At 36.2% G+C, this 12,500-nt stretch overlaps 1 protein-coding gene across 5 annotated transcripts in view; it reads right to left on the bottom strand.

Annotated features, from left to right (window-relative positions):
• The window catches only part of LOC115224851 (transcription factor mef2A-like), a 784,816-nt gene that overhangs the window by 351,463 nt on the left and 420,853 nt on the right, over nucleotides 1-12,500 (bottom strand). For all 5 annotated transcript variants that reach the window (XM_029795797.2, XM_029795798.2, XM_029795799.2 and 2 more), the window contains one exon: nucleotides 6,186-6,266. In XM_029795797.2, the coding sequence (XP_029651657.1) occupies nucleotides 6,186-6,266 (81 nt within the window). The remainder of the gene's footprint in view (nucleotides 1-6,185; nucleotides 6,267-12,500) is intronic.

Below are 12,500 nucleotides of genomic sequence, written 5' to 3'. Positions count from 1 at the left end.
TTGGCAGCATTTGAACTCAGAATATAATAATAATGATGATGATGATAATAATATACTACAGGCACAAGGCTTGAAATTTTTGGGGAAGGAACTGGTGAATTACATTGACCCCAGTGTTTCACTGGTACTTAATTTATTGACCCTGAAAGGATGAAAGGCAAAGTCAACCTCAGTGGTATTTAAACTCAGAAAGTAAAGACAGACTAAATGCCACTAAGAATTTTGCCTGGTGTGCTAACGATTCTACCAGCTCACCACCATAATAATAACGATGATGATGATAATGATAATCTTTTCTACCATAGGTACAAGCTTGAAATTTTAAGGAAGCGGAATAGTCAATTACATCGACCCCAGTCCTCAACTATCAACACATTTATTAACTAACTGGTTGAAGACTCTGGTCTACTGAAGAGTGACCTACCAAAAATAATGCAGGAGAGAGAATTCTGGAGACAAGTAGTTGATGGTGTTTATCATCAGGCAATGCAGCACTAGTAATAGTAGTCGGTCGAATGACCATGTAGAGATGTACTAATTTGTTCAGTGATTGTCATGTGTTGCCAAAAAACTTTATTAAAGAATTTGTATTTTATCTCCTTTTGTTTACATCTACTGCTTTTGAAGGTGGTAAAAGTGACCAATGTGACACATTAAGGGGGGCCAAACTCTAAACCATGTGATCATGAAATGAATGTATTGACCTTATGACCAAAACATTTCATTTCTCTCTGAACCTACTATATTTCAAAGTTGAGAGGGCATCATGAAGAAAAAGCTTATGTTAGATAGTTGAGTAACTGAAAGTTGTCACGAATATATGACTAAATTATGAAAGAATGAAGATACAAAGTAGATACTTATATTTACAAACAAGTTAAATAACATTTACATATTATTATTTAGAGATTTTCTAATAAATTGAAAAATCAGAAACAAAACATCAAAATGTTCTAATTAGATACTTTTGGAAAAAAATACAAAAAAAAATCAAAAACTAACTTTGTGAAATTCAAATGATTTGCGTTAATTAACGCCAGAAAATTATATGGTCGACATAGGCATTTTATTTTCCTGAAAATTTGAATTAGATCTGATCAAAAAACATCTATAATCTTTCTGCAAAGTAATGAAATTTAAATATTAACTTGGAATTCCACAAAATATTTTTTCCCCTCCTTTTTCAAACATCTGAAGAATGTATTTTACAAATATCGTTTTTAATTTCAGGGCAAAAATGAATGAAAAATTAAGAATTAGAATTTTAAGTAAAAATATTTGAAGGCAACTATGTCAGTTAAATAACAATCTTGCATGGAAAGTATTGATTTTTAAAGAACATAGATGACTGATTACAATGATTATGACAATGATGATGATCATCATCATCATTGTCATCATCATCATCTCTTTATTGGCCACAGGGCCTTCACACATAACAAAACATTTTAAACAATATGACTCTAGATAAACACGTTGAGGTTTTTACCTTTTACTTGCTTTGGTCATTGGATTTTGACCATGCTGAGGCATCACCTTGAAGAATTTAGTTGGACAAGGCATTGGTTAGCTCGGGGCCATAGACTCTGTGTGACTTTATGAGTGAGACAAACTAAGGTAAAGTCATCTGTCTTCTGTTATGGTACACGTGGCTGAGTATTCCACAGACACTTGTGCCCTTCACATAATACTTCAAGCAGAATAATTCAAAGGACATTTTGAATCCTTCAGCTTCTGTTGACCTAATTTCTTTGATCTCAGGCTATGACAGAAGATTTTGGCAGAAGGCTCTGGGCTATGAGGTGAGGTTGAGCCCCAGCCCATAATCTTGTGAATATGAAGCAAACTACTCAACTTTTCACTTATACTTATGCACTGTGGAATACTCAGTCACTTATACTGTAGGTCATTGAATAAGATGGCTTCCTTAATTAAACAAGTGAAACATACCTTACCAACCACATGGTTCCAGGTTCAGTCCCACTGCATGGCACCTTGGGCAAGTGTCTTCTACTATAGCCTCGGGCCAACCAAAGCCTTGTGAGTGGATTTGGTAGACGGAAACTGAAAGAAGCCCGTCGTACATATGTGTGTATATATATATATATATATATATATATTTATATATATATATGTGTGTGTATCTGTCTTTGTCCACCCCCAACATCGCATGACAACCGATGCTGGTGTATTTACGGCCCCATAACTTAGCAGTTCAGCAAAAAGGGGCCGATAGAATAAGTACTAGGCTTACAAAGAATAAAGTCCTAGGGTCGATTTGCTCGACTAAAGGCGGCGCTCCAGCATGGCCACAGTTAAATGACTGAAACAAGTAAAAGAGTAAAAGAGAGAGTAAAGAGTATACTTTGTTAAAATCAATGCTATGTTATTATCATCATCATTCAATGTTCATTTCCATGCTGGCATGGGTTGGACAGTTTGACAGGATCTGGTGAGCAGCAGAGCCACATTGAATTCCAATGTCAGCTTTGGCTTCATTTCTACAGCTGGATGCTCTTCTTTATAGTATGTACTTTTCTCACATCACTGACACTAGTAAGGTTGGCAAGTAACTTGCAAGAACAGGAAAATGCAAAAAAGAAAAATCCCCCAATATAACTGTTGGCTATATTGCACCTTACAACCCATGTACACTCCAGAAGTAGATAAAATAAAAGAACAAAAACATACTATAATAACATGTCAAAGTTATTACAGATCAATCCTAAGCACCATTCAACCTTTAGCACACTGAAGGTAAATTATGTTGCCATTTGAGTTTTTTCCCTCTCAATGTGACACAATATGCCTGCAGCTACAGGGGAGAAAACTCATACAGCAACATGATTTACCTTCAGCATGCTAAAGGTTAATGTCCAATTTTTCATGCTTGTATAAGATTGCTGAGGTAGATTTGCTATGACCTGATGTCCTTTGTATTGCCAACCCTCACCTATTTCTAAGCAAGGTAATATTTCCCCAAGACCAGACATATTTTCACGGAAGACTGGGAATGAGGGACACTATTTGCATGATAGTGACATTCATTCACAATGTATCAAATGAAGTCAAGGTAAGGAGAGAGTAGTGTGCATGCATACATACATACATACATTACATACATACATACATATACACACACATACATATATACATACAGACAGAAAGACAGACATACAGACATACATACATACATACATACATACATACATACATACATACATACATACATACATATATACATACATACATGATGAGATTCTTTCTGTTTCTGTGTAACAAATCCACTCATAGAACTTTGGGCTGCCTGGGGTTTTAATAGAAGACACCTATCTTACTGACAACTGCACTTACTCAATATTCCTTAGATAACAATTCCATAATGTGTATTATACAACATTACCAATGAATCATAAAAGCCAAATTACATGTAAAAGCAAATAATACTTTTGGATTATAAAAATACACTCTAACATAACAGGAAGAGCACAAGTAGGGGTTTACCATTTCTTAGAAGTACTATTGTATCATTAACAGAATAAATTGATTTTATTAACTGCTACGGCACTTCAAGAGAAGATAAAATCATACATAAACAATAGATATAATAGTTTTGTGGTGAACATAGTGGCTTATATTAACACTAATGAGTTCAAATAAACTACGCCATACCAATTGCTTTATTTTCTTAGGTAAGGTCACATTGCTTTGCTCTTCAGTAAAGTCAGCAAACAAATAGATAACACTTTCAATTAATGGTCGAGTGCTTATTGCTAAGGAGAGCATCCTTCTATAAATCTATATTTGTATTTACACATGTTTCCAGTCCAGATAATGTAATTACACATCTGTTGTGCAGTTGATATGGTAACAGATGTCGTCCAGACAAATCCTACAAATTAACACAAGTATATTAAATCAAAAGAGAGAATGATGTTGACGGTGGTGATGGTGGTGGAAATAGTGCTCATAGGGGTGTTGGTGGGGTTACTATGGTGGCAGTGGAAGTGATTTTGATGGTGATGGTTGTGGTGGTACTGGTAACAGTGCTCATGGTGTTGATGGTAACCATTACAGTAATGATAATATTACTAGTGATTGGGGTGGTATTTGTGTTTGTGGTAATTATGATAATGGTGATGGTGGGGTTGTTGTTGGTAGTTCTGCTGATGGTGGTGATAGTGGTGTTGCTGGTAGCCACTGTGATGAGGATATTGATAGTAATGACGGCGGCGAACTTGCAGAAACGTTAGCACACCGGGCGAAATGCATAGCCGTATTTCGTCTGCCGTATTACGTTCTGAGTTCAAATTCCGCCGAGGTCGACTTTGCCTTTCATCCTTTCGGGGTCGATAAATTAAGTACCAGTTACGCACTGGGGTTGACGTAATCGACTTAATCCGTTTGTCTGTCCTTGTTTGTCCCCTCTATGTTTAGCCCCTTGTGGGTAATAAAAAAACAGATATTGATAGTAATGATGTCAGTGATAATGAGAAAGGTGATGTTTGTAGTGGTGTTGATGTTGGTGTTAGTGATGGTGGTGATGACGATGATAGTGGTGGTTATGTTGGATTTGGTAGTATTAATGATGTGGATGAATGATGGTAGTGTTGGTGATGTAATGGTGATATTGGTGATGGTGATGGTGGTGGTGGTACTATAGTCAGGTCCAGATTAAGACCCATAGAGGCTCTATGCACGTAAAAGATTTTGGTGTCACCATATATATATGCAATTCAAAATATAAACAATAATGAACCATGAAATAAATTTTTGTCTTTCAAAGTGAAACAAAACTAACAGCGAGATGGAAAATAATGTTCATTTTTGTATACTTCCACTTCACTTATATTTGAAAAGTTTTTTCCTACATTTTTAAGTGTGTGTGTGCTAGCATATAAGGGTAAAAGAAGATAGAGAGAAAAGTATTTAAATACCATAGGTAAAGTTAAATACATAGTATTATATTGAAACTGAAAGACTTCAAAAACCATTAATACTTTAAGTTTTACATAACTGTTGTTCAGACAAAAGTGAACTTTTGAAGCAATATATATATATATATGTTAATAAATAAAAACATATGCATATATATATATACATATATGTACGTACCTACCTCTACATGTACATATACACGCATATATGAGTACAGGACACCAAAAAAACGTCAAACACAATGAGAAACGAAAACATAGACATTTTTTTAAACAACAAAAAAATAGAGTACAGGACAATTAACACAAAGAAAAAACCCTTTCTTCAGTCGCCATGGTTTCATCTACTCTACGTTTCGAAGTATATATATATATATATACATACACACACACTCCACAGTGGAAATATTACTGTGTTGTTTGTATATCCTGGATTTTCAAATGTGCATGGCAGTTCGCACACATGCATCATACAATCTACCTTTCACTCTACGCGAGAGACCCTTTGCAACCAGTAGGGGTAGAAGCTTTCTAAACTTTACCCAGGCTATTTTTATTCTAGTGGTAACACTCTCTGAGCATCCACCCCACTACTAACTTGGTCACCTAGGTAGCAGAAGCTATCAGCTGCTTCTAGTTTTTCCCAATGGAGTGTGATGGAATCTGTTTTCTGAGCATCTGTGGTGTCTATTGCCCCTGTGCATCTGCCGCACACAAAAGCTCTCTTCTCAGTTAATCTTCCTTTGATGTTGCTGCACCTCTTGATATATATATATATATATATATATATATATATATATACACCCACACACAACAGTCTTCTTTCAGTTTCCATCTACCAAATCCATTAGCAGGGTGTTGGTTGACCTGAAGCTAAAGCAGAAGACACCCCTTTCAGTCATGAATGACCATCCGAGGCACAGGTCTGGGTAAAGTTATTTGTGGAAGATCACCAGTTGCCCATACATACCAGCCTCCCCTCTCTACACCACTGATATTATCCAAGGGAAAAGCAAAGGCTGATACAGCTTGGCATGAGTGACATGGCAGCTCATTTCTACAGCTGAATGAACTGGAATAATGTGAAATAAAGAGTCTTGCTCAAGAACACAACAGCCAGCCCAGTCTGGGAATTGAACTCATTACCTCATGATCATGAACCCAACAATCTAACCACTGAGCCATGCAGCTTCACAAACCATTAATATAAATATCTAGCTTTATTTTAACAATGATAATAATACTTACTCTTTCATTGAGTCGCCTTCTTTTCTGCCGAGATGGAACCGGGTCATCTGATGGATTATTGTCAATAGCCCAATATGATCCCTGCAGAAGAATTGAAGAATTTTAGATTTTCATATTTTAATCCACACTGAAATCATGATTTATTTATTTACATTAAAACAGAACAATAAGAGAAGCCTGTATGTGGTTTCTTGACCTGCTGGAAATAGAGGAAAATTTCTACACATCACTCATTGTTATTAAAAATGGACAAAGAAACAAACAAATCCACAACGGACAACATGGACATAAATGTAAATAAAGATGTATTGGAACATAGGTCAGTTGTGTCAGCTCTGACATAGGACCAAACAACAAAAATAATTAACAGAATTAAGTACTTCTTGAAAGACAGGCAATATGTCAGCTTATGTAGCAGAATACAAAATCAATAGACAACAAAAGTATGAGTAATTTTGTGCTCATTGTGGATACATAACATGGGAAAATGAATGGCAGTATTTGTTCTAGCTCTTTACATTTTGAGTTTAGATACAACAGTGGTCAACTCTGCTTTTCATCCCACCATGGTCAATAAAATAAGATACAAGACAAATTCTGCAGGTCAATGTATTCAGCTATTCTGTCCCCTAAAATTGCTGAACTTGTGTCAAAACTTGAAACCATTACTTTTATTATTATTATTATTATTATTATTATTATTATTATTATTATTATTATTATCAGCATCATCATCATCATTATTGTTATTAAGACAGCAAGCTAGCAGAATCGTTACTGCACCAAACAAAATGCTTAGTGGCATTTCATTTGTATTTATGTTCTGAGTTTAAATTCTACCAAGGTTCAATTTGCCCTTTATCTTATTAGAGTCAATAAAAAAAGTACCAGTTGACCACTGGGGTCAGTGTCATTGACTAGCTCCCTCCCCCAAAATATCAGGCTCTGTGCCTATAGTAGAAAGGATTATTATTATAACAAATAATATTATCACTGTTATATCGATGAAAACTGGCTCATTGGATTCCCTGTACCATATTCCAAGTATTAAAATGTGTGTATTCTTTAAAATGATTTAAAACTATTGTTGTTCCAAGGATTTTTTCCTCTTAGCAAAACTTTATAAATTACATGAGATTTCGAAATCCCCTTGAATGTATACCTAATTATAAATGAACCCCTGTATATTATACATCAAATTACAAATAATTGAATGTATTTTTGGAAAACAAACATAACATAAATAGTGTATTTGTTAGTCATATTGCCTATCTTTGGCAAGTGAATTATAAGCCGAAAAATTTCTTTAGAGTAATTTGCGCATTGCATATTATTACCTAATTGCAAAATATATCCTCCCTTGGTGCTTTTTATTATAAAATTATCCAATTTGCAACTCTACACAGTTTTGCATAATCATAAATGTTTTAAGAAAATCCATGAAGAAATAAGGGGAAAGTCACAGCACAAGTTCCAAGGTGGCTGTGTACTTCAACATGACAACTTCCAAAATTTTACATTACACACATCATCACAAACAGAATAAGAGGTAGAAAAATTTCTTTTCTCTAGTAATGAGCACGAGTTTGGATAAGTTTGAGACGTTTTGGCACAGTCATTTTGGTGCCGCCTCTCTGGCCCCACATATTTGCTAATGACTTATTTGACATAGACATTTTAATGTTTCTCTCATTCACTCCTTCCTTTTCTCCCCACTCTCTCCCCACTCTCTCTCTCCCTTTCTCTTTACACATGTGAGCATGTGGCTATGTTTGTATGTATGTGTAATGTCTCTTTCTTCCTCTCTGTATTAGTATGCATATAGTTCTGTTCATATGCATGTGTATGCTTGCCTCAAGGGCCAAAATGTACCATCACCAAAACTGGTTGATTGTCCACTGAACCATGCCAAATCATAAGCATCCAAACAGCTGCACCCAACTGATTCATTCTGAATTTGGATGAAGAAATAAAGGGGAACCCAAAGTTTAGGACAAGACATTTCTTGTGACAAAATAAAAAAAGAAGAATAACTGAATTCATTTTGTGACAGAAGGGTCAGCTCCAAAACATCAAATTCTTGTTCCCCTCACAGAATAAAAACTTTTCCAAATCTATAAATGTCACTGTATAATTTTTGTCAATGGAGACTAACACCAGTTCCCTTACATTCTTTATATTCTGTTTTTACCAGTAGGAATTACAAGTGAGAGTGAAATTAACTGTATTTTACATTCTACATGAATCATGTTGAATTGACTGAACAATTAACAAAACAATCAATTAATTAATTGGTTAAATATTTAACCAATTGACATATAAAGATAAAGAAGTGAAACAGAATCAGTGTATGTATTTATTATTGACATAATGACCCTCCCAAGTTACAACACGGAATATTCTTTGGGAACTGCTCCCACATATAGTTCTACTCTATATCAGCACCCACTACACTCACAGAGTGGTTGGCGTTAGGAAGGGCATCCAGCCGTAGAAACATTGCCAGATCAGACTGGGCCTGGTGCAGCCTTCTGGCTTCCCAGACCCCAGTTGAACCGTCCAACCCACGCTAGCATGGAAAGCGGACACTAAACGATGATGATGATGATGATCAGGTGTGGGCAACTTTTTCTGAGAAATGGGCCACATGAGATATTGATCATCACTAGGTAGACTGCACTACTAAAAAAAATCCAAGACTATCTTTTGTTAGGCATGCTATTTAAATAGTACCATGGGCAACAGTTTGCCCTATTTTCTAGAAACAACAGTCAAATAACCCTCAAATCATAACTGACAATTAAAAAAAGAAAACAGAAAATATCATTGAAAGAGCAGTCTCAGATATGTATTTTGAGAGAATCAAAACTAAAACACGATGTGTATGTTTGGAATGCTTTTATATGCTTGAGAAGGAATGATTTTGGGTTATTAGATTTAGTTGCTATTTCTAACAGTTCAAGTGGATACAGATTTCCCTCATTAGCTCAATTAATGTGCATGTGTTGAATAGATATATGTACAATGCATCTGCGCATATTGCATGTATGCACATGCATGCACACACACACACAACATAATGGAACTCCATTACTTTCAATGATGAGGATTCAGTCATTTGATCAAGTGAAATCCCTGCTCGTTCAATTAGCATGAAAGAAAAAGAATAATGAAAAAAGAAAATAAAACACATATTCCATGAATCTCTTCCAAACTGTAATTATTTTCTATCTATAAGAAGTATCTCATTTTAAAAAATCATTTAGTTTAATTTATTAACCTCAGATATGTCATGCTGACAATTTCTGATAAGAATAAAATGGTACTACACATCAATACCTAAGACCAGAAATTTTAAAGTATTTGTAATGAGCAAGCAAGGGAAAAAAACCATGTACCCCACATGTCTTCTTCCTCGTTCCTTGACTTAAAATGCAATTATCTAATCCTGCCAAGTATTATCAAAAAAATGATTATCTCTCTTACACTAACTGGTCTCCAGAATACCCCATGTTTGATTCTACAGATAAATGAACTCTTAATGTAATTCTCAGACAGAATCAGAACGACACTGTGTGAAATAGTTGCACCTCGGAATTATGGGTACAATCCATCCAATAGGCTTTTGCATCATATCTGTCTACAATATTTCAACCACAAGGCTCATATTGAACCAAAGCAATGGCAGAAGACATTTTTGCAAAATGCCACACAGATTGATTTTGAAACAAACTTCATCATCATTTGGTTGTGCTGTTTCCACTAAAAGAAAAAAAAAACCCAACTGGCTTCTGTGCCGGTGGCACGTAAAAAGCAACAACCGATCATGGCTGCTGCCAGACTCCCCAGGCACCTGTGCCAGTGGCACGTAAAAAGTGCCCACTACACTCATGGAGTGGTTGGCGTTAGGAAGGGCGTCCAGCTGTAGAAACACTGCCAGATCATACTGGAGCCTGGTGCAGCCTCCTGGCTTCCCAGACCCTGGTCGAACCGTCCAACCCGTGCTAGCACGGAAAACGGACGTTAAACGATGATGATGATGATAGGTTTATGCATAGATGCAGGTCTGGCTGTGTAGTAAGAAGTTTGTTTCCCAACATTGTGGTCTCAGGTTTGTCACACTGTGTATCACCTTGGGTAAATGTTTTCAACTATAGGCTGACTTAAGCCTTGTTACCTGATTTGGTAGACAAAAACTGAAAGAAGCCTGTTATAATACATTTTTATATGTGTTACAGTCTCTCTGCCTTGACTTCATGTGATATTTGTAAATGAGTGTCACTCGCATGTGAGTAGTGTTGTAAGCAGTGTCCCTCTTTTCCAATCTTCTGTAAAATATGACTAGTTATGGGGAAATATTGCCTTACTTTGAAACAGATGAGACTTGGTGACAGGAAGGGCATTCAGCTGTAGAAAATACGCCTCTGCAAACTCCATCCAACCCATGCATGTACAGAAATATGGATATATGATGATGTTCATGAATGCTGATATTAATTGATTGAATGAACAGAAAAAATGTATGCAAAAAACACTTGCAATTATTCTAATCTATATCATTTCATCTTTATGATATAACGCAGCAAAGCTTAAAGAAATGTCATAATATGTTGTTCGACATTTAGTCATGGTTCAACTACAAATTCTCACAAGATATCTCAGCTGTTTATCAGATAATGGCCAAGGGGTGTTGACACCAATATCTTTTTCATCCAACAAAAATGCTGATGTAGCATGACTCATAATTTTGCTGAGTAGTCAATAGGGCTAGGATTATGAATAATTGTTCTGTTCTTTGAGCCTGACCATAAGAATTCTAAAAACCTACACTTCTTTGTAAAGGACAAATATATTGTTTCTTTTGCTTCTGACCAACAGACATCTTAAAGCACTCTTTGTTTCAAACTATTTTTCTGGTTGTAGTCAAACCTTCATGTCATTCCAGCCATGGCAGGCACATGTTTTTACAACACAGTCTACCTTGGATTACATTATATAATGTAGCCTTTCCCCTTTTTGTGTAAAATTCATATGTAATTTGAAGGAGATATGCCATTTACTGGTTAGTTTCTGAGGTTTGTAAATATGTGGTTTGTGTGTGTATAGGTAGGCATATGGATCTGCACTTAGTGGTTAAGCTATTTGGCTCATGATCATAAAGTCATGAGTTGGATTCTTAGTGGCACATTGTGCATTTGAGCAAGACACTTTATTTAACATTGATCCAGTCCATTCAGCTGCCAAAGATGAGTAGTACTTGTAATTGAAAAGGTCAGCCTTGTCACATTCTGTCATGCTGAATCTCCCTTAAAGCTACATTAAGAGTATGCATGTCTGTGGAGTGCTCAACCACTTGTATGTTAATTTCACGAGCAGGCTGTTCCGCTGATCGGATCAACTGGAACCCTCGTCGTTGTAACTGACGAAGTGCCAGTGTATATCAATATATTTTGTTCCTTCTCGAGCCATGCCTGGCTCATAAGGGCCGGTTTCCCGGTTTCTTGGCGTATAGGTTCCCCACCTGGACGGGACGCCGGTCCGTCGCAGGTGAGCTGCAAGATGCAGGAGGAAAGAGTGAGAGAAAGTTGAGGCGAAAGAGTCAGTAGAAATTCGTCATTACCTTCTGTCGGAGCCGCATGGAGCTTAGGTGTTTTCGCTCATAAACACACACATCGCCCGGTCTGAGATTCGAACCTGTGATCCCTCGACTGTGAGTCTGCTGCTCTAACCACTAGGCCATGTGCCTCCACTCTTTAGTATTTAGGCGAGTGTGCATCATTACTTTCTATGTAAGTGTCTATGACGATGCACATCACCAAATCTGTGCATATATTCACCTAAAGAATCTCAAAGAATCTTTGGAATGTTTTACAAATATTTGCTGTGTGCTAATAGACTGGATTTGGAGGATGTACATCAGTTTCTTTTATTCATTCTCAGAAAATCCTAGCATTTCTAGGATTTTGTGCAAATCTGTTGTTACATGCATATGCATGCATGTCTGTCTGTATGTATCTGTGTGTTTTTGTGTGACAATGCTCTATTGTCTGGACGTTGCATGATGGTTGCAAATAAGCATTGTTTATTATTAGGTCTGTGTAAATATATGTCAGGTAATGGGAAAATATCACTTTGCTAGGAGACAGGTGAGGGCTGGTAACAGGGAGGGCATACGACCATAGAAAATCTGCCTGAACAAATTGTCTGACCAATGCAGGCATGAAAAACTGGATGCTACAACAATGATGATATATATATATGTATATATATATATATATATGTATTTATATATATATATATCATCATGAACATTCA

The sequence above is a fragment of the Octopus sinensis genome, linkage group LG26 (assembly GCF_006345805.1).
Source record: "Octopus sinensis linkage group LG26, ASM634580v1, whole genome shotgun sequence".
In the NCBI taxonomy this organism is placed as follows: domain Eukaryota; kingdom Metazoa; phylum Mollusca; class Cephalopoda; order Octopoda; family Octopodidae; genus Octopus; species Octopus sinensis.
This window is presented reverse-complemented; position numbering and strand designations above follow the sequence as displayed.